Raw genomic sequence first — 24,098 nt, forward strand, 5'->3', positions numbered from 1 at the left:
AGGTAAATAATAAAATTGTTAGTGTTATAATGTGTTATTAAATCACACTTAGTGTTTACCACAATCCATCCTATATAAGAAACCATATCACCATGTCTAACCTGGAAACTCGATACACAAAACCATAGTAAAACAACTAAATAAGGTACCTTGACCATGTCTATGAAAGCATAATGTAGTATATGCATGTACATGAACCATATGAGATGTCAGAGTTGAGCTAATATACTTGTTGATTTTTCTACAGTAAACACAATAGAAACCAATTTTCTGATTTGATAATTACTTCTAATGATCTTCAATGAATTCTTCTTATGCCACTAATATCATTAGGCAATTATACACAAAAAATCTCAACAGTAATGCAACAAAAACAATTAAAACAAGTAAGACCATAAAGAGACAGCCATGCACAATAGAGACAACAAATTTTGCCTGGGAAACCCAAACATGGGAGAAAACCCAACAACTCTTCTTCTTAGGAGAAATTTTCTTCAACAAGATTTACAATAAAATGTCTAGAAATATGTGCCAAAAAAAGTCCAAACTTCAGTCACTTCATTCTCTTTCTACTCCCACGAGTGTCTTCTATAGAAGAGAGATGTTGAAATTTAGTTGCAATATTGAATTTCTTATCATGATAATTACCTGTGATAGTTATATATATGTTTTTCCTTTTATCATTCACTTTCTTCAATTAGGTCATCAAGCAATTATACATGTATAAAGACAGCAGAGATCACAACGCACAAAAACACACGTGACACTAGAAATTAGGCCAGTGGCTAGGGAAAAATTCATAGGGGGAAAAACCAGCAATCTTTCCTTATCGAATCATTTCAACAAGAGAGACAACAAAGTCAAAGCTACGGACAAACTAACCAGCGAGATCATCCACCAAGTGTCTGAGTCAAACCCTCTTCAGACTGACTGCAATAGAGATTAATCTTCTTCAAAGATACACAGGGAATTTGGATCCCTTCCATAGGATAACCACAGATATTCGATCTCCTTATTTCACAAAATAACCATAGGGAACTCGACCCTTCTCATAGAGACTATGCCACATGAATTTCAGACCTGAAATTTGCCTGGCTTCTCTTCCTTTATATCACAGAAAGATTTCAAACTCCTTCACTTGTTTGACTGGCTTCTTCTCTTTTGTTCGACCTTCTATTCTCTTCTTGCTTCGCTAGATAACAGATAGATCCAATTTTTTCTTCCATAGAAGCTGCGAGTTTGTTGCAAAATTGGAGTGATAATTCCAATATATAGTTGTTTTCATGTCGAAAAAAGTGCCTTTCAATGTTGAGCTGACTTGTCATCTTGAGGGCTGACTTGGCAGTTGGGATTTGACTGAATGGGTGCATTTACCCCAAGGGACACTCCATTTCATTGTGGGGCTGACTTGTGCCTTTTGAGCGTACAAGAAACCCAAAAAATAAAATTTATTTTATTTTAATTTCCATAATTTTTATAGGCTGACTTACGAGGCCTCTTGGCATGTGGGAATACCTCCCAATGCTACATAAAAAGTCAACAATACCATCAATGATTTGATTGGAGTTGACTTGGGCAAGTCCATTGTGAGGCCATCTAAGTCACAGGACATGTCCCTCAGGGTCTCGTGTGTCGTATTTCATGTGTCAGACACTAAACGTGCCCTAAAACATGTCAAAAAAGTTTTTCTTCGTGTCCTCCAATCGAGACACGTGGTTTGGACGTGGCAAAAACGTGCCTTGATGTTTTTGGCTCTTAGGACACGAGTCCCATGAAACGTGACATTTAAAACTTGCAACATGGTTTATTTTAGGGTTTTTTTGTCATTGTTCATCGTCGAAGTCGAGTTTGCTCATTGTCGAAATCAAATTTGTTGTGCAATGTGAGGAATTCCATCAAATTCGAGTGTAATTCTCACAACTTCACATCGACCTGGACCTAGAGATGCAGGAGACGAGTGTTCATGTGCTTTGTTGAGAGTTTGGAGCACTTAAATTTCTTGTAAGTTGTGTTATAGCCTATAGAGATTGCATGTTGAAATAAAAAGCCTAGCTACCCATCATGTACTCACTACTCACTACACCTTCGAGGTCTAAAGGGAGGGAAAGCTCGATTAACGCTCTGGTCAACAATGAAATTTGAACACATAAATTTATAATTTATAAACTACCTTATGTGAAGTTTGAACATGATCGAACCTATTTGAAGTTAGTAACAAAAGTTATAACATGAACAATGAACATTGAATTGTGAACATCACTTATGTAGAAAATTAATAAACAAATGAGTAAATTACTAAATAGTAAATAGTGTATACTAAATACTAAATAGATATCATCATTATTCATATCTATATGTATCAAGCACTATATTTCAGTATTATATATATATATATATATATATATATATATATAAAAACATGTCCCTCATGTCCTATTTCTGGGGTCCCTATGTCTTGTGTTGAATACTCGTATTTATGTGTCCTTTGTGTCTCATGTCCTCGTGTCATGTGACTTAAGAGGCCATCATATAGTGAAAAGATTGAAAGGTGTCAAAATTCTGAGCTCTGAAGGAATGAGCAGAAGTGCTCATATTGGATGTGCACTGGAATGCCACACTGCTGAAAGGGTGGATCTGGTACTAGTTGCCCATATGTGGTCACAATCTCATACAACCATATGAGGGGGCAACAGGGAGCTTGTAGGGTAATGGGCCTTTCCGTCTCATTATGATGTTCACCTTCGACCAGGCAGTTTCATTGATTGATCTATCTACTCAATTTCCTTGATTGATTCAAATAAATCTAAGAACATAAATGGGTAGTTAACAATTGATTGTGCAAGTGAGGACCATGATTGCAACAATATATCTCTATTTTTAAATAAAAAAATTATTTCTGTGAGTTTTTCTTGTAAGTAGAGTGCACGAGAGGCAAGCCATATATAGGTCATGTCACCAAGGTACTGAATTGAGAACTCAATAAAAGATTGTCTAGTTTTCACTTTCCAATATTAACTACTTTGCTAACTACCCAGCTAATTTTATCCATCATGGCTACTGAAAGGTAGTTCCTTTTTAGTTATTCACTTATGCTTTTTACTTTCCAAGTCTTGCAGCTATAGTTGGTGGTGGTTAAACAAGCTTTTTAGGAACTACCTTTTGATCTTGGGCTTGAGTTTCATCAAGAAACTTCAAAGTTCATAAACTTGGAAATGGAATGTGGTGTAATTTGGATAGAAGTTGAATATTGACAAGAAAAGTACTAAAGGTATACAATCATGTTGTTTTACAGGTTTACCCAATGTACAAAGCCTTTATTGAGCCAGATTTGCAAACAGCCCATATCAAAATTAAAAACAAGTTCAATCCATTTTCTGGATTTCAGACTCCCACTTATATTTTAAAGGTATATTGAATTTTTTGATTTTGTATAATATGTTTACATCTGTCCCATTGAAGGTTTCATTTCTTGTAAGATGGTAATCTTCTGACCATTTTGAAGTTCAAGATTTCAATTATATCATTGCATGTGATTGTAGTCATCACGAACTTTGACTGAAGATCAAATCAAGGCAGTTATTTCCCCAAACCATACAGAAACTACAGAAGAAACTTATGACATATATCTCTTACCACCTGGTGAAGATCCAGAAGCATGCCAATCTTACCTAAGGATGCGGAACAGAGACGGAAAATACAGCCTTATGTTTGAGGTTTGCTAAGCAGAAATTAATTTAATGTTTTTGTGGCCCATCTCACTAGGTTCTTGTAGTTGAATTGATTTTCTTGCCACATCAAAAGGCAATGTTGCAGCAATATAATCTTTTATATGAAAATCCATCGTTAATAGAAATGGGAAAAAGGAAACATGCATTTTGAAAATATTCAAGAAACAAGCAATTTAGACATTAGGACCCTTATAAGTTTAGGGAAGAATAAAGGGAAGGGAATCCTGCCTGAATCATGCATTTCATAATATTCATTTAAACTGTAAGTGGTGCATCCATTTTGAAGTATAGCCTTTTTTATTTTATCCTAAGAAGTTGTACATTGAGAATTTGGATAAGGTTGCTTGCCATGCTGGTGTCATCAGAACTGGCTGGCACATTCTTTAGGTTATGCCTCATTGGATTGGCTGCAGCATTTTGTTCTCTTATGAAGAAATAAAAACGATGCTAATAACTGATAATATTTAGTAAAAGTATCTGATTTTTCATTGGCTGTGATTGCTGGTGGAAGTCCCTTTGAGTTATTTTAGTCTTTAATGAATGTTTTCATTTTATTTTATTTTAATATCAATTTTTATTTTTATTTTCTCGGTTTGATTTTAAAACTAGGTAATTTATATCATGCTATTCAAGCTGCCCATTGCAGTCATTACATCGAAATAGAGGAGGACACTAATACATTTAGCATTTCTGTATAACTATGAGGCAGATGGTGTTGATAGCCTCCACTATCCTAAACAAGTTTAAGCATCATGCAGACATAAAAACCAATGAAAAATGCTTGTATGAAAATGCACTATTCCACCCAACTAAACAATGGAAAGACTTTCCACAATAAAATGAATGCAGGAGAGGTAATTGTGCGCACAATGATCTCCTTTGAGAGCAATTCCCATGTTTATACCAAAAGATTGACAAAAACGTATGTTGCTTGAGTTTCTATAAGGGGACGAAGGGGTATGTGGGTATAGGTTGTAGAAATTATGTGTAGATTTGCAACTGCTCATGGAGTTTTAATCAAAATCACAAGACACAAACCTGCGCTACTGCTCTGCGGAAGTTAATTCACAATTTAGAATAAAAATATCAGACATGCAATAAGAAATCACAGAAATGCAAATAGTATTTTTCCTAGGAAAAGCAAATTGCTAAAAACCCTATTGACTGCTTGCATTAATCTGATGAATAGAGATGTATTACAATTTCTTTGCTCAACTGAGCAGCCTACAACTGCATAACCTATCTTTCTGCTCATTGAGAAGCTCTAACCTAGACTTAGTCAATATTTGCCTCTGCTTGGGCCCCTATTTGCTTGCTCAATTCCTAAGGAAATAGGCCCCTATTATTTAGGATTTTCCTCCAAAATGCTTGTGCAATTCCTTAGGGTTGATCACTTGACCAATACAATAGCTATACACTCAATCTAGTATATAATTAATTGTACACTACCTTGGAAACTCCACCACAACTGGGAAACTCGTATTCTTTGCATGCATGAGCTAATTATTAGCTGATTGATCAGTTAACTAGATGATCTCTGAGTTAGACTGATGTCCCACTACTTAATTGACCACCAACTAGTTCTATTAACAATTAGAACTAGTTTAATTGATTACAACTGAAATTAACTCAACCTAGGCTCCTAAAATTTAGGAATCACTACATACAATTGAACTTCATGCCCCTAACTCGAATTAACTGAGCTAACTGAGTGACAAGAGCCATGTCACCTTAGTTAACTCCTCCAAGTTGTCTGTTGATGTGGAATTTCAAATTTTCTCAATTTAATCAAGGCAAAATCAAATTGAGAATTTCTTGCTGCATTTTTCAACACTCCCTCTCAGCAAGAAAGGGATTATCAACCACCCCTATCCTGCACTTGTGGAATGTACTGCATGCAACACCTCTCACTGTTGTTGTTGCTACTGCAACATTTGCAACTGAGAAGCATCCATAAAAAAAATAATTGAATCAACTGTGTTTGCAACTCTCCACTGGGAAACTGTGTTGTTGCTAACTCTGCTACTGAGCCTCCTGCTCTACTGTCAACACTCCTCTGCACTCCTCAGTATTTGACTGACACTGATCCTCCTGCTACTGAATACTGTGGGCACCCGTAGTAAAGTAATGATCCATGAGGAGAACGCCTCAATGGACACTGCCCAAATTTTTGAAACTCTGGGACTAAGAATCTACATCACCCCACCTCACTCCAAGAGGTATAGTTGCATGCAAAGCGAAATCTGATCTAGTCATGTTGTTGGAGCTACTGCTTTGCTGTTTCTTCTACGCTGCTACTGCAACTACTACAATAATGAGTTTGATCTCCCTAGATCCTAAAGTACTAGCTTCCATAGGGATGCTCCCTCTGAAACTAGACTCCCTCTGAGTCTCAATCTCCCTGTGGGAAATCTTTTTGCTCCTCAATCTGCCAATGTCAATGATCACAACTCCTTTTTGTGTCACTAAACATTGGCTCATTGATCTGCCCACTAGAAACCTTCTAGCTCCATTAAGAAGTCTGCACATAGGGTCTTCTGGATCTGCCCTGAACTAGGGCTCCATAACTTTGCCTCCTAACAACTCATTAGTTCTTCAATGATCATTGTACATGAGGACTTCAAGGACTGGTTCTAATGTGAATCCTGCTCTGATACCATGTAGAAATTATATGTAGATTTGCAACTGCTAATGAAGTTTTAATCAAAATCACAAGACACAAACCTACTCCATTGCTCTACGATAATTCACAATTTAGAACAAAAATCTCAAACATGCAATAATAAATTGCACAGATGCAAATAGTATTTTTCGCAGGGAAAGCAAACTGCTAAAAACCCCAATGCCTGCTTGCATTAATCTGATGAATAAAGATGTATTACAATTGCTTTGCTCAACTGAGCACAACCTGCAAGTGCATAACCTATATCTTTGCTCACTGAGAATCTCTAACCTAGACTTAGTCAATTTTTGCCTCTACTTGAGCCCCTATTTTCTTGCACAATTCCTAAGGAAATAGGCCCCTATTATTTAGGAATTTCCTCCAAAATGCTTGCGCAATTCCTTAGGGTTGATCACCTAACCAATACAATAGCTATACACTCAATCTAGTATATAATTAATTGTACACTGCCTTGGAAACTCCACCACAGCTGGGAAACTCATATTCTTTGCATGCATGAGCTAATTATTAGTTGATTGATCAATTAACTAGATGATCTCTGAGTTAGACTGATGTCTAGTACTTAACTGGCCACCAACTAGATCTATTAACAATTAGAACTAGTTTAACTGATTACAACAGAAATTAACTCAACCTAGGCTCCTAAAATTTAGGAATCACTACATTTCACTGAACTTAATGCCCCTAACTTAAATTAACTGAGCTTAACTGAGCGACAACAACCATGTCACCTTAGTTAACTCCTCCAAGTTGTCTGCTGATGTGGAATTTCAAATTTTCTGAATTTAATCAAGGCAAAATCAAATTGAGAATTTCTTGCTACATTTTTCAACACATGTTTCATGAATGACTGCGATTTCTCCGCAAATTTCTTGGGTCCGACAAAATCGGAATGAAATAAAAAGTATTTTTAAATTTTGAAAAATCTCCAAAAAATATTCAAGTGTCTTAAAACAAACTAGCTAGGAATTTTAATGACCACTCATAACTCCATAAATATGAAATTGTCAACCTAGAAACCAGAATGATGTAACAACCCATCTAAACTGATCCACTGTATAAAGTTTTAAACTTTATAATAAAACAAATATGATGAATTTTAAATAATAAATATGTTAAGTTTTATAAATATAATTAAACTTTAGAAACATATATAAATTAAATTTTATAAAATATATAATTAAACTTTATAACATATATAAATTAAATTTTATAAAAGATATAATTAAACTTTATAACATATATAAATTAAAACTTTAAACTAAACTATATGCTAAAAATACCCAAAAATCAAATGAAGGACCCTTTTAAAAAGGGGGTGCTTAAAATCAACTGAATATTTATAACAGAGCGCATTTGACAGGGAAAATATCTGAGAGCATAAATGCGTGGAAGGCGTGTCGGGACAAGGGAAGGCGGTGGCTGCAGGTAGGAGGGCGGCCACCGCCAGGCTCGTAGATAAAACCGGAGGCCTGAACCGAGAGAGGGGGGAAAAAAAAGAGAGGAGCAGAAAGAACCAGAAGCAGAAATTCACCAGGAGAAAACCAGGAGGAAGATAATTATCCATTGGAAGAGCTTTAAGCGTCTGAGGTTCTGGGCACGGAGGGACAGAGAGCTTCTGTTGAGAAGCTTTCTGGATTGAGCAGCTAGGTTTGCTCAGTCTGGTTGGGTGGTATTGGTCTCCCGGAGATTGGATCAAAACAACCACGACATCATCAGCAGAATCACCAGTGCAGTAGCAAAATCAGCAACAGTTAAGGTAAGTACAAACTTAAATTCTTCAGGCTTTCTGTATTTCAGATTCTGGTTACTGTGTTTAGTCATTACAGATGGTATCAGAGCTTCGTTCAAACCCTTCGACCTCATAGGCCCTACGCTCCTTTATGGTTGAATTCTGCTGCGTGAAAACGCGCTGGTAAGTGACACAGACGACGCGCGGGTTGCGACTGCTGAGACTGGAAGGTCCGACAGGATTGTTTTCAGAATCGAGTGTTGGAACTCGGACCTCTAGGATTAGTGGCGGTCGTTAACGTTGAACTGCAAGTATCAATTTCTTTCCCTGGAAAGAGAAACTGCCAAATGATGCCAACTGATGATAAGTCCTAGCCTTAGTTTCGCTGCTCAAGCTTCTGATCGTAGCAATTTGAAAGACATTTCTAATAAATAATAACTATCATAGATTTTAAACCAGAAAATGCCGTCCTGCGAGCTCTATGCAATCCATGCACCCTGTAATGCATCCCTCAATCCTTGATGGCCTCTTTTAATCTCAGTCCTTTAAATTTCCCGTTCCATTCATGTTCAAGCGTGGAATTGAGAAGGTGCGGTGGCCTCGAAAATAGCGAAATTCACATTAAATTCAAATTTAACCGCGGTAACAGAGTGCAAAAACCACGGCTTACTGCATTGCCGTTGGTCAATGTCGAGGCCAAGGCCAAAGAAGCCTTTGAAAATAATGATATCCGGGGCACTTGCTTCTGGCAAAGAGATATCTTCGCCTCTGAGTATTTACCGATTCTTTTGCCTATGCATTTAAATTGAACTCCCAGCGAATCTTTATTTTTGTTAACAGATGGATGGCATTTGCTGTTAGTTTAATATTCGTGCGAAAAGTTACGTTAATCGCCAATTATGGTAAGAATTCCTCGAATATATGGTTTGACATTATGAACATTCCCACGTTTTAGCTGAAACTCAAGCAATCATTTGGTCGTATTATGTTATTGCCAAGTTAAATTTCTCTATGGTAATACAACGACCATGATTAATTGGGTTATTTCTTCTGAACTTTTAAGCACTTGAATGCGTGAAAGATTCAAATAAAAAAAAAATACCTATTAAGAGAATACGACTACATTCAGCCTACTTTTTATTTTATTTTCCTCAGTAGGGTTAGCCACCTTGCAATAAAAGTCTGCAATGCAAATAGGCATCTTTAAACCGCATTCTTATGGTGCCGCTTATGTTTGGTTATGACTAGGTAGAGTGCACATGAATTATCTCTGTAGCATTAACGAAAAAGGGGAATGGGAAACGGAAGGAGAAAGGGTACTACCAGAGTGTTTGGGGGAAATAAGAAAAGTGTACCCACCCCACTCACAGCACATGTTATACATATAAAAATCAATTAATAATATACTAATGTAGTGCTATCCTTCCGGCTGTTGTCTAAAGGCCAGTAGGGATGCTTGTTGTGAGGACGATCCGGGTTCAAATTTCTGACAGTAGGTTCCGGTAAAAGTAAACATGTCAGAGAGGGTGAAAGTTCTGGTGATTTCAATGGTCGATTGGTGTAGAGGTTAATGCAAATCCTTCAAAATATATAGAATAGAAGCAGAGGGAGAAACCTCATTGGAAGCCCTTATCAGTGACTAAAATTTCAGGTCAAATTCCCATGATCTGTGTGTTCAAAAATAAATAAATTGCCATGCAAAGTTGTATATCTTATCAAAGGAAGTGGATCCGATATAAGAAGTTTACTAATGGACTCGTTTACCTCTGGACCTCACACACTCTACAAGACTATGACTTGCACTATCATATCCTTATGACTATCTCGCACTTGCACAAATGCAGGACCTTGGTTTAGCATTAACATTCAGCTCTCTTATATTGATCACATCACTATGCCATGTATGAAACCAGTATTCGCATGTCTCGGCAGTATTATAGTAGCAATATAGCATGATTGCTTGTAGTTATGATTGTACTGATTGTCATCTCATCATGTGTGACATCAAGTTTCTCTAGCCATGTACTGACATGATCATCGCATAGTAAGGAACAGAAGCCTTATGGCAATGTATGTCTTTGAGCATTTCTGAATCATATACATTCACTCAGAATCAGTTGGGTACAATTCTGCCCAAAATCTCGAGTAGCACTGGAAGAGAAGCAAAACAAAGTTAGAAGATTTCTTAGAGAACTGAGCAAACAAGTGCAGTTATGTGTTTTTTTTTTCACCCCTGCAAACTATATATATTACTGCTAAACCACCAGATTACATTGCTCTAGAAGGAATTAATAAAGTAGAATATATATGATATTAAGAAAATTACAAAAGTACCCGTACACTATTTAGTCACGTAGATAGTAGACCTCTTAATTAGTGAAGATAAAAGAATCTACTCAATCATTCGCATCAGGTAAATTTACCACGGCTACAAATAATAAATTAAAATGTGATTCTTTGTTGGACTCTCATGTCTTTTTTTCATCATTGTCAACATACTCAGGGTTATCTAATAAAATAATCATATATGACCTTCTTTAAATGTGATAGTCAGATTGAGATATGACAGGTATGTTACCGATGTACATTGTAAACGAAACATCTAACATTTTCATTTTGTGGATGTTGTTAGGTAAATAAACTTTAGGTACCTTACCTTAGGGGCTAATACCCATACACTTTTGCATTATTCATATTAGGATAAAATACCCTGCATTAGGACAAGGAGGTCGCGAGACCACCCTCCTTAACCTCGGTACCAGTAAGATCCGCCTAGCGGGTAAAAATAGCAAAACTATACCCGTTTATGAATGTGATGTTGCAAAAGGAAATTGTGTGTTAAAAATTCGGTTATCCACCTCAAAATTTTTACAGAATTTTATTATGTGTCCAGGAACCATCACAATGGTCAGGACGTATGAGCGACGACGACGTGATCAGGCAGCATCACCACCATTAATGCCGCCACCGTCGCCATCATCATCCCCATCACCAGCGTCACCGCCAAGACCATCATCAACATCAATCGCCCCAGCGCCAGAGTTGACTGTGATAATGAATTCTTTGGAGGCCTTATTGGAAACATTAAAAGAATCAACTAAGGCCAAAACCAAAGGGGAATTTCAACATGTAGCCACCAGTTCAGCAGAACCAAATAATTTTGAGCCCAGAAGATCGAGAGAAGACATTTCTAGGGAGCTTCAGAAAATTAGACTCCCAGAATTCTCAGGAGGTCGAGCAGGTGAACGCGCTGAAGCATGGTTGGAAGGGATGAACCGATGCTTTAGGTTAAGAGAATATTCGCCTTCAGCAAAAACAAAAATTGCCGTGTTTCAACTAAAGGAAAGTGCCTTGATTTGGTGGGGAAATCTGGAAAAGCAGCTGCACCTTACATCGGATAATGTCCCTTGGGAACTATTTGAGGAAAGGTTCCGCGCAAAGTATTTGCCTCCATACTTTCAACAACAGCAAGCCAGAGCCTTCCATACATTAATTCAGGGAAATAAAACGGTGGAAGAATACGAGATAAGGTTTATGGAACTTGTAAAATACATTCACTACTTAGATTCTGATGAACGTCAAGCTGAACGCTTCATATTTGGGTTAAATCCTCGCATCAGAGCCTTGGTAAGCATGTGGAAACCCTCATCAGTAGCCGAGGCAGTCGAATGTGGTCGTTATGCAGAAGAGCACCTTGGAATCAAAAAAGATATGGGGCCAGCAGGGCCTTTACAATCAGGATTTCCTGGGAAGGCTCCCCGGAACTTCTTCATAGGAGGTAGCTCGAGGCCACCTTATGGTAACAGGTTTACCCCAAATGTGGGGACAAGAGTTCCCATGGCAGTAAACACTATAGCCGCGGAATCGTCCAACACCAGACCCTGGGCATTGCGAGGGACTGCCGGTAGAGGAAGGAGTGTGAGGGGAATCAACATGGGAGGACACGGCTCGTTCTCTAGAAATTCACACCTTGATTCATGAGGATCAACGCAGCTCAATTGTTGGGGATGTGGGGGACCGCATTTCCAGCGTGACTGCCCAGAAGCTTCATCGAATATATTGCATAGGACTGGGAAGGAGCCGATATCAGCCAATCGAGGTAATCATAGAATTCATGCAGTAGTCAACCACGACCAAGCAGCCCATCAATCCACTGTAGTGGAATCTTCAGGTATTATCAATGGCATAAAACTCAAAATCTTATTTGATACTGGTGCCACAGATAGTTTCATTTCGTCATATGCATTAAACAAATGTGGGTTGGCAGCTCGTAGACAAAATGATTTCCACCAAGTGGAAATGGCCTCAAGAGAACTCCAAACCATGGGCTTGAGTGTGGATCAATGCAAAATTGACCTAGGGGTCTGTTCGACTAAACTGAAAGTCTATGTCACAGCCTTAGGAACATATGATCTTATCATAGGTATGGATTGGCTGGAAGCTCACCAAGCTTGGGTGGATTGTTATGGAAAAAGGATTCTGGGCATAAATGATGAGGGAGAAGTAATCCAAATTCAAGGAATCAAGAGGGAAGTTTATTTACGCTACATTTCGGCAATGTAGGTGAAGCGTTGTTTAAGAAAGGGTTGTCAGGCTTATGCAATTCACGAAGTAAGCCAGGAAAAAGGGACATCCTTAGAACAATATCCGGTGTTGGCCGAGTTCCCGGATGTATTTCCAAAGGAACTACCTGGATTACCCCCGGTAAGAGAATTGGATCTCACTATTGAATTAAAGCCAGGTACCCAACCGATCTCTAAAACGCCTTATAGAATGACAGCTCCAGAACTTCAGGGATTGCAAATCCAGTTGAAGGAACTACTCGATATAGGGCATATTCGCCCCAGTACCTCACCTTGGGGCGCTCCTGTAATTTTTGTGAAGAAGAAAGATGGATCCTTAAGATTATGCATAGATTATCGAGACTTGAATCGAGCTACAGTAAAGAATCAATACCCTATGCCGCGAATCGATGACCTTTTCGATCAAATGAAAGGAGCTGCTGTCTTTTCAAAAATTGATCTTCGATCAGGGTATCATCAGCTAAGGATTTCTGAAAATGATATCTCTAAGACTGCATTCCGGACACATTTTGGACATTATGAATTTACTGTGGTACCATTTGGGTTAACAAATGCACCAGCCGTGTTCATGAATCTTATGAACAGTGTTTTCCGTCAATATCTTGATAAATTTGTGCAAGTCTTTTTAGATGATATTCTCATCTATTCCAAGAATGAAGAAGAGCATGAAGATCATTTGCGGATAGTATTGTCCTGCCTTAGAGAACGTCAGTTATATGGAAAACTATCCAAGTGTTCTTTTTTTCAGGAAAAGATTCATTATTTGGGTCACATCATATCAGGTGAAGGGATTTCAGTAGATCCTGAGAAGGTAAAAGCGATCATGGAATGGCCAATACCGAAAAATGCACATGAGATACGAAGCTTTATGGGTTTAGCCGGTTATTACCGGAGATTTGTGGAGGGATTCTCCAAAATCGCAAAGCCAATCAGAACCCTTCAGCGTAAAGGTGTTAAGTATGAGTGGACCGAGGAATGTAATAAAGCATTCTCTGAACTCAAAAGACTACTCACTAATGCACCAATCCTAAGAGTCCCTGATATGGGCAAAGACTTTACGGTATGTACTGATGCATCCAAGCAAGGGCTGGGTGCAGTATTGATGCAGGATAAGGGAGTGATAGCTTATGCTTCCAGAAAGCTAAAACCTCATGAAGAACTCTATGCTACTCACGATTTAGAATTGGCCGCTATAATGCTATCTTTAAAGATTTGGAGACACTATCTAGTGGGACGAAATTTTACACTTAAAAGCGACCATCAAAGTCTACAATATTTGTTCACCCAAAGAGACTTAAATGCCAGGCAAAGGTGATGGAGTGAATTCCTAAGTGAATATGACTTCGGAATATCATACATTAAGGGAAAAGAAAATGTAGTAGTCGATGCCTTGAGCAGGAGACCTCGGATATTTTCTCTCATACCCATTAAAGTGGACTTAAGACAACGAGTACTGGATCATCTTATAAAAGACAGCTGGTATTTAAAGGTGAGAGCAAGTCTTGAGGGTATTAAGGCAAAAGAATCTAAATTTGAGGGTTATGAATTAGAAAACGATGGGATCTTACGATTCCATGGAAGGATGTACATTCCTGATGATAAAGATCTTCGAGATACCATCCTTGGGGAAGCCCACAAAGCAGTATATTGTGCTCATCCTGGAGTAGGGAAAATGTATGCGGATACCAAGAAACTCTTCTTTTGGGCAGGCATGAAGCGTGATATCACTCAATTTGTTGCAAAATGTTTGGAATGTCAGCAAGTAAAGGCAGATCATTGTCACCCAGCGGGCCTCTTACAACCCCACGACATTCCTATGTCTAAATGGGAGACCATTTCTATGGATTTTATCACTGGACTACCTCTTACTTCTCAAAGACACAATGCCATTCTGGTAGTGGTGGATAAATTAACAAAAAGCGCCCATTTCATTTCGGTAAGAGATACTTACGATGTTGCTGACATAGCTCGAGTATTCATAAATGAAATTATCAGATTTCATGGAGTACCTAAGAAGATTATATCCGATAGAGATTCGCGATTCACTTCCAGATTCTGGACTTGCATGCAAACAGCCTTAGGTACTCAGCTAAATTTAAGCACTGCTTACCATCCTGAGACTGATGGGCAAACTGAAAGAGTAAATCAAGTACTTGAAGACATGTTGCGAATGTATGTGATGGATCAGCAATCACACTGGGAAAAGTATTTACCATTAGTCGAATTCGCATACAACAACAGTTACCACAGTTTGATTGGGATGCCTCCATTTGAAGCTTTATATGGCAGACCTTGCAGAACACCGTTAAGTTGGGACAGGTTAGAAGATCGAGTGATAATAGGACCAGAATTAATCCATGAAATGGAAGCTCAGGTTAGACAAATTAGACAACGATTAAAGGAAGCACAAGATAGACAAAAGAGTTATGTTGATACTTACCAAATTGATAGGAGGTATGAAGTAGGGGATCAGGTCTTCATCCACATCAAACCAAATAAAAGTACTATTCGATTCGGAAAAGGGACAAAGTTGTCACCCCGATTTATAGGACCATTTAAAGTCGTGGAAAGAGTTGGACCTGTTGCCTATCGTCTTGTCCTGCCACCTCACCTGCATAGAATTCATAATGTATTTCATGTTTCTGTATTAAGACATTATATAGTTGATCTATCTCATAACCTCCAGTGGAAAGAATTGCAGGTATCAGACGAGGGAGTCATAACGGTCGAACCATTACGTATACTGGAACGTAGAGTTCGACAGCTGAGGAACCGTCTAGTGGACCAAGTTAAGGTCCAATGGGACAAGTATAGTCCTGGATCAGCAACTTGGGAAAATACAGAGGACATATGTCAGAGATACCCTAATTTATGTCCATTTTGAAGAACTTTACACTATGTTTAGTATATATTTACTTCACTACAATCAGAGACTCAGAAACATTTTGAATGATTATGGATAAACATGAAACTTTATGGCATAATATATGTTTAAATTCCTGCTGGTACATGGATACCAAAACAATATATGTGGTTCATTTTATTAAATTATAGTTGTTAAAGTAAAGACATTTATTTATAGATCGGATTTATTTATTTTTGTCAAATATGATCAATGGGATAGAAATCAGGAAGTGAATACATTCTAGATGAATGTCAAAAGACATGCATGGAATATGGCAAAATATGTTGTATTATAGTATCATAGGTGAATTCATAAGGGAATAATATGTGAGTTATTTTGAATATGCTGATGCACATTTTACGAATGCATGGATAAGCGTCTGATTGCAGGTAATACACAGTTACCGGGATGACCACGTGACGACAGAACCTCAGAACAATTAAAGCTCCAAGTGATTCTATGATAGGGTATTAACCCTAAATCCTACTAGGAGGGGTGGAGGTGTTGCCCACCGTTTATCCTTCGAACCCTGGAGTCATGGGAGGACTGTGCGGATCACGCTCCCCTAGACGTGTGATGATGACTGCCGGATGCCTACTGGGAATCAGGTCGGTATAGCCGACGCTGTCACCTTAGAGTTTATGAATGGTCAGGTCAGTAAAACTGACGCCATGGCATACTCCGGTAGAGGACGGATAGGATGGGAGCAGAAGAGATTAGGGAGGATAGGATGATTTTGAATAGCTTGGGGACCTGGATAGAAAAAGGTCATGTCCATTAAAACCTTGAACCTAAAACTCTAACTTCGGGACGAAGTTTTCAGAAGGGGGGGTGTATGTAACGGCCCATCTAAACTGATCCACTATATAAAGTTTTAAACTTTATAATAAAACAAATATGATGAATTTTAAATAATAAATATGTTAAGTTTTATAAATATAATTAAACTTTATAAACATATATAAATTAAATTTTATAAAATATATAATTAAACTTTATAACATATATAAATTAAATTTTATAAAATATATAATTAAACTTTATAACATATATAAATTAAAACTCTAAACTAAACTATATGCTAAAAATACCAAAAAATCAAATGAAGGACCCTTTTAAAAAGGGGGCGCTTAAAATCAACTGAATTTTTATAACAGAGCGCATTTGACAGGGAAAATATCTGAGAGCATAAATGCGTGGAAGGCGTGTCGGGACAAGGGAAGGCGGTGGCTGCAGGTAGGAGGACGGCCACCGCCAGGCCTGTAGATAAAACCAGAGGCCTGAACCGAGAGAGGGGGGAAAAACAAGAGAGGAGCAAAAAGAACCAGAAGCAGAAATTCACCAGGAGAAAACCAGGAGGAAGATAATTATCCATTGGAAGAGCTTTAAGCGTCTGAGGTTCTGGGCACGGAGGGACAGAGAGCTTCTGTTGAGAAGCTTTCTGGATTGAGCAGCTAGGTTTGCTCAGTCTGGTTGGGTGGTATTGGTCTCCTGGAGATTGGATCAAAACAACCACGACATCATCAGCAGAATCACCAGTTCAGTAGCAGAATTAGCAGCAGTTAAGGTAAGTACAAACTTAAATTCTTCAGGCTTTCTGTATTTCAGATTCTGGTTACTGTGTTTAGTCATTACAAATGATAAGACTAATAAGTTACCAACTTATTTAGTAAATGTGAGTGGGTGCATTGTCCAAACTCTAGAATTGGTAAAATGTCCATAATAGCATTAGTTAGTAGTGGCAAAATGCCCATAATACGCACTCAACAATATAATTTTTTTATTATGATTTTTCCTCAAAGTATAGGATTTGATTTTGGTGTTCTAGTGAAGGTACATGGCTTCTCTACATGCCACAAATTACCCAAAAGATGATGAACTACCCAATGGTATATTCACCTAAACCAATGGCTGCGAGCATTGCATAGCCATTCCTTGTAACGACCAATTCCACTATTGACTGTTTCCAATACCATGGCAAGGATTTGTTTGCAACCGTTTCTCCTCCATCATGAAAGAAACAAAATGTTGTAAAGCAAAATGGAAACAACTTAAAAGTAACAGGTTACATGAGACGTGATACGTACATTAAAAATGTAAGAAGGGACATGGGGGTATTTTTGTATTTTTGGGCTTAGAGCTATAGTTTTTGTTAGTTGTTTATTTATTTTCTGGTTTTTGGGTTTATTAGCTAAGTTGACCCCATGAGGGCCCACTTGTGGATGGATTCTTTTAGTGCTTGTTAGCTCCCAACAATGTGTAGATGATAGAAACATAAAGAAGTTCTAAAAATGCTTCTTGTTTTGACAAAACATTAATTGGAAACATTGAGAAAGTTTCCAATGTTTTCAATGCAATTCCCCACAAAAAAGGAATGTTCATTGTTACCCACCAAAATGGGTAAAACCCCATAGGAGAAAACTTTTCTCCTGTTGATTTTCTAGTAGCATACAAGACAAGCAATTTTCAAACTGATAACTACTTCCAATGATACAATTTGACTTTTAGAACATTCCAATCATTAAGCAATTATACATAAAAATTCCAACCATTACAATTAAGATCCATAGAGCAGTAAAGATCACAATAAGACAATAAACAAGAGACACTAGAAGTTACCCTGGGAAAACCCCACTCCAAGGGGAAAACCCAACAACCTTTCCTTATGAGAGAATGTCCAATTCAATCCAATTTGTACATCAAAATAGCATATCTTTGACAAGATTACATAGGCAAATACTAACCAGCAAGATGACCTCCCACAAGTGCCAAGCCAAACCTCCAATATCCAATACAATGATCCCTTCAATTCTTTGCTTTAACCACAGAAAAAAAGTGCCTTAGATAGTTCACATATTACAAAGAATAAGTGCCTCAGGTCTGCATGGTTCCACAGGGCTAATATGCCTCAAATCTACAAGGTTCCATATATATATATATATATAGCCTCAGGTCCGCACTATTCTGTAGAGCTAAAATGAGTGAGATGAAGTGTGTCTTGGAGGAGAGCGAATAGGCTTTATTTATAGTGATTCGTCCATTCGAATAAGTGTGTCTCTAGGCAGGCCAACTTGATCATGGGGGCGGGGGGAGCGACTTGAACACTTGTGGGGTAAATAAATTCAAATTTTCTCCTTTTATTTTATTGATGAAAATACCAACTAAAGCTACCAATTTCCAACATCTCCTACATTTGGCAACCTTCAGCTAGCTAAACGACCAACAGACCCTACTAGCCACCATTAGTTAACAATATGCCATATATTCTGCCACTTGCATCAACCATTTACTTCTCATCCATCCGACCTTAGCACTTGTACAAAGGTGGGTTGCCATTCAAAAGGTACTTTGGTCATTTTGCAATCAAGTGCTTATACTTGTTTATTTTTGGGCATTTAGTATGGATTATATGGTGATATAGAAGATTGATAGGCTTTGACCGTGATCTTGTTCTCTCACCTTACTTGGGGGGTTAATCTTTGATCCTAGTCCAGTGGGACATCCCTTAAGGCCCTTTGGGTATAGGAGGAGCATTACTTGGGAAGCCTTGATTAAGATAGCGTAGTTCCATATTTGCATATGTCATAATTAACACCTTCCATCTTGTTGATATTTCTAGGGAAAGCAAGCTAGAACAATTTTCTCACATGATAACTACTTCTAATGATTAATTAACATTATTTCCAAATTGCATCGTCAAGCAATTATACAAGAAAATTTAAACCATTTGAACATGAAAGAGTAGTAGAAATAACAATGCAACGATAAACAAGATACACAAAATATGTAAAGCTTGGTGCAAATGAATTGAAAAGATCCAGTCCTTAATGGTATCAGAGCCAAGTGTTTGTTTCTCTATCTGTTAGTTTGATATAGTTTATCTTTTCTTATTGTAGTGGACCCGTATCGTGCCCCGTGAATCACTGAGTTTTGGGTCACAGCCAGAAGAGCATACACCATTTGTTGTAGGTGGAAGGCAAGACATGTAGGTGTACAACAAAATGGATTCAAATTTATCAACAATAAACCAGGTAGAGATTGAAGCACCAACTCCTCTGGTTTCTCTCGTAGGCCGAAAGTCTTCTTACAGAGAAGTTTCGACTTTGGCTTCTACTATTTCTATTTCTGAAACCGACCCAGACCCAAACTGGCAAATCCCGCCAATATTACCTGCTCAAGTATATAACATGCCCTTTTATAAGTATTTTGCCTCTTCTCAGATTCAACTTCATTCTGTTGACGTAAGTTTTAAACTTTTACATCTCAAGATGCACCCACCCAAATCCCCTTGCTTGAAAAGTCACAGATTGACTGGGCAAAATCCCAAGGTTTCAAATATTGCCATCTATGCGAAATCCGTTTTGGCCTGAACGCTCTTGTTCAACCATCCATGAATATCAATAGCCTTTGCATTGTGATAGATACTCGGCATAACTAATTAGCCGATGCCATAATAGGAGGCTTTGCCAGTCCTCTGCATGATGGCCCTGCCTTTGGTACTGTCTATCCCAAGTATTCTGTGTCATTAGATGACCCTTACATCTATGACCTTCTGCAAGCTTATATTCATCCCCAAGGTTTTGACATGAAACGCCTATCTAAAATAATTCAGCTCAAAACTTTAACTGTTGTTCGATTTGTCAATGATAGAATGCCCCCACTACAGTCCCATATCCATCATACTTCACAACTCATAACTGAGGTGGAATCTGGTTCCAGTGAATCTACAACTCCTATTACATTTGAATGGACTGGAATCCAATATCCTGAACATTTGGGAAGCTAAATATGAATAGTACCACCAATCAACCTTACTCAAAGACAGCCAGAAGATTGCCAAAGCACGCCTAATTCCATTTAATGCTGCTACCCAATCCTTCCGGTTACCAACCCAAATTCAAACAACCTTTCGAGAGAAGGTTGCAGAGATGGTCCAAAACCATCCTACAAGCTCTTCAATAGAGCTTACTACAGAACACCAAGGTTAGCACCAACAATGTCCAACCTGCAATCAGATGATACAAAAGCTTAGTACTGCTACTAAGCCAGAAAGACCTCACATTCTCATGCTCACTCGGCTACCCCGAGAAGAAACAGCTAAAACTATCAAAGTTAGCACGGGAGAAGAATCCTACACTCCAGGAAGGAACCTGCCTTATATATCTTTTCGACAGTTTGATGATGATGGTCAAAAGAAAAGGGAATTCATCCCTTACGCCACAGTACCAGTAGCCACTGCGTCTGGTACTAACACTGCACAGCTTAACTATGAAAATCTCTAGCTCGACCTCGAGTCAAAGAACATTGATGATTTTCACAGTGACGTCCTTAAGGTTAAACATGCAGTCTCTGAAGAAAAGGAATTGTGCGAGAAGATTTTAGCAAGATTAGAATTGCTAGATCACAAGATAGCTGACATATCAGTCCTTACAATAGCCAATACAAAGCTAGACCAAAGGTTGGCAGCGATATCTCAGGTTTTGTCCATAACTACCCCAATCATCAAGAAGTTAGGATCTAAGGTTCAGACCCCTGACTATTCTATTTTGGACAGACCATCAAAGTCGGCTATGTTTACAGATAATCCCAAGAACAAGCTTAGACGCACTTTCAGCTTTAGCGTAGCTAGTCATAAGCTACCTACTTGGAATTTTGGGATTCAAACAGCCAAAGAAGAAGAGATCGAGGTAGCTACTTCGGTCACAACATCCTTCTTGCAACAAGTGCAAGAAAAGGGTCCTGCCCTTTCGAAGGACCAAATAAATCAGTTCCTTGCTTATTTTAAGCAAGAACCAAGCATCCCTTTGTAGATTACCCAAGTTGTCGAAACATCCCGTCCTATATCAGTAACAGCGACTGGAGTTTCAGCTATGAGTGTGGCCATCCAAGCTATGCGGCAAGAACCCATGTTTTTCCAAATTGCCAGCCTAAGATCGAATTGGAGAATGCAATGAGTCTCCTCAATAGCTGGGCAACAAAAAAACAGATTGATGACCCTACCCTTTCTCTCCCCAGCATTGCACAACTCATTATCAATGGATTTGGTGGCTTAGCACATACATGGTGGCATTACGCCTCCACAAAAGCCTAAGAAGCCATCCTTGGCCATAACAATCCTGTTGTTCAGTTGCTAGTTGCTCTACGTGCACAGCTTGTCAGCCTTACAATTGATGAAGATCCAGACCATTACAGTGAATTGTTTATGTCTAACTAGTTAGGCAATCTTGGTCTTATGGAAGATTATTTTTGTCAAATGCAGGATTGACTCATCCAATCCAATTCCTATGCTAATACAACATACCTCAAGAGGTATATCCAGAGTATGCCTGGCGTTCTTGCCACAACCATCAACAAATGTTTTGAAGACAAACATCTTTCCCTATCAGGCATGACCTTAGCAATAGTCCATGGCCACATCAAGAAAGTCTCTCTCTCTCGCTAGTCAACCTAAATTGTATATTCCTCTTACCTTTTGTCCCCCTGATTATAAACCATATTCCTTAGATTGTTTACTTGATTCGAGTGCTCAACTTAATTTAGCTCGCCATCTTTCTATTCCCCCTTTCTACTGGGAGAAATCAATGGAGGGCGGTGCTAGCATTACTGGTTCAATGTTTTCTCTCCCACATCAAGTAATTGATTTCTCTGTATCCATCCAAGACCATCCAGTTCAATGTACATTCCTTGAACTTGATGACATCTCGACCAACATTATTTTAGGTTCTGAATTCTTTACCCGTTGGTCTCCCATTTCTATTGACTACCACCAACTCATATTTTCCATGACTATTTCTGGTAAGTCTGTACAGATTCCTCTCAAAACTTCTTGTACATTCTCCGTCCCTCACAAGCAAAAACTAGAACAACCAAAGCCTGCAGAAGTCTAGAAAAAAGCAAGAATCATTTCTTTCGCCACAGCTCATCGTCAAGATTATTTGAAAGAAATTTATGAAAAGATTATCCAGCAATGTACTTCAAATATCCCCAATGCTTTCTGGGCACGAGAAAAGTATGTGATCGATCTACCATATGCAGATGATATACAGATCAGACCACAGAAAGCATCAACTGCTCTAATGAGTCCAACCGAGTTGGATTACTGCCAGAAAGAGATTATAGATCTCTTAGACAAGGGCCTAATCGAACTAGCCAAGAGCCCATGGGCGTGTCGAGCATTCTACGTCAACAAGCATTCAAAGATCAAAAGAGGCCAACCTCGCATGGTGATCAACTACAAGCCCCTAAATGCAGTGCTAAAAAATATGGCATATCCTCTGCCAAATCAAGCAACGCTTCTCCAAAAACTGAAAGGATGTAACATCTTCAGCAAGTTCAATCTTAAATCAGGTTTCTACCAAATTGGAATAGCTGCTAAAGATCGTTATAAAACGGCCTTTGTTGTCCCACATGGACAGTATCAATGGAAGGTAATGCCTTTCGGTTTAAAGAATGCTCCTAGTGAATTTCAAAAAAGAATGGAAGATGTTTTCCATGGCATAGATTGGTTAATTATCTACATAGATGATTTACTTGTCTGTTCCAAGAATATCCAAGAACATCAGAAACATCTCCAAATATTTTGTGAGCATTGTGTTAAACATGGATTAGCTTTGTCAAAATCCAAGATTGAAATTCGAGTAACAGATGTAAGTTTCTTAGGTTTAAAGATGGCAGTGTCACACTGGAAGATCATGTTCTTCTAAACCTACATAATTTTCTAGAGCAAATCCTAGACAAGACCCAGCTGCAATGATTCCTAGGCAATCTGAATTACATCAGACGTTTCTATAAAGGACAAGCCTAAGATCTAGTTGTCCTGCAGCAAAGATTGAAGAAGTCACCAATCCCATGGAACCAAGCCATGACCCAGGCAGTGAAATCCATCAAGGAGAAAGTCCAGAACCTTCCTCCTCTCAAGCTCCCAGTAGATGAAGGATTTTATGTCCTTGAAACAGATGCATCAAATTTTGCATGGGGAGGCGTTCTTCTTGAACGCATAAATGGCACTGAAGAGATTTGTGGCTACACCTCAGGAACCTTTCATGGAGCTGAACTCAATTATCCTTCAAGCCATAAAGAAGTACTCGCAGTCAAGAAAAGTATATCTCATTTCAAGCTTTATTTAAAACCTATTAAATTCTTGGTCTGAACCGATCTCAAAATCATGCTGAGCATGATAAAAGCAAACCGTGAACTTGCCAATAATAACGTCCGCATCATGCGATGGGCAGTTTGGTTAGATGGTTATGACTTGGTATCGAACATAAGCTTGGATACCTCAACTGCGTGGTAGACCTTCTCACACGTGAAGCAGTGGACCCTCGGCTTAAAGAAGAAGTAGTAGTGGGCCTGTAATAATGTGTCTGATTCGGTCCCCATATGTTGAAAGACTTTAAGGGATGAGATAATACAAGTTGTCCACTTGTACTCGAATCTTTACTTTTAACCGGCACTCACCGGTCATGTA

The 24,098-nt window shown here is 38.4% G+C and overlaps 1 protein-coding gene across 1 annotated transcript in view; it reads left to right on the top strand.

Annotated features, from left to right (window-relative positions):
* Positions 1-24,098, top strand: part of LOC149145338 (inorganic pyrophosphatase TTM1-like) — a 220,988-nt gene that overhangs the window by 100,682 nt on the left and 96,208 nt on the right. Inside the window, exons 4-5 of the mRNA XM_089447507.1 lie at positions 3,293-3,406; positions 3,540-3,713. Of these exons, the coding sequence (XP_089303633.1) occupies positions 3,293-3,406; positions 3,540-3,713 (288 nt within the window). The remainder of the gene's footprint in view (positions 1-3,292; positions 3,407-3,539; positions 3,714-24,098) is intronic.

The sequence above is a fragment of the Pinus tabuliformis genome, chromosome X, assembly GCF_031772625.1.
Source record: "Pinus tabuliformis cultivar Carrire ecotype Pingquan chromosome X, CPIR1, whole genome shotgun sequence".
Lineage (NCBI taxonomy): Eukaryota > Viridiplantae > Streptophyta > Pinopsida > Pinales > Pinaceae > Pinus > Pinus tabuliformis.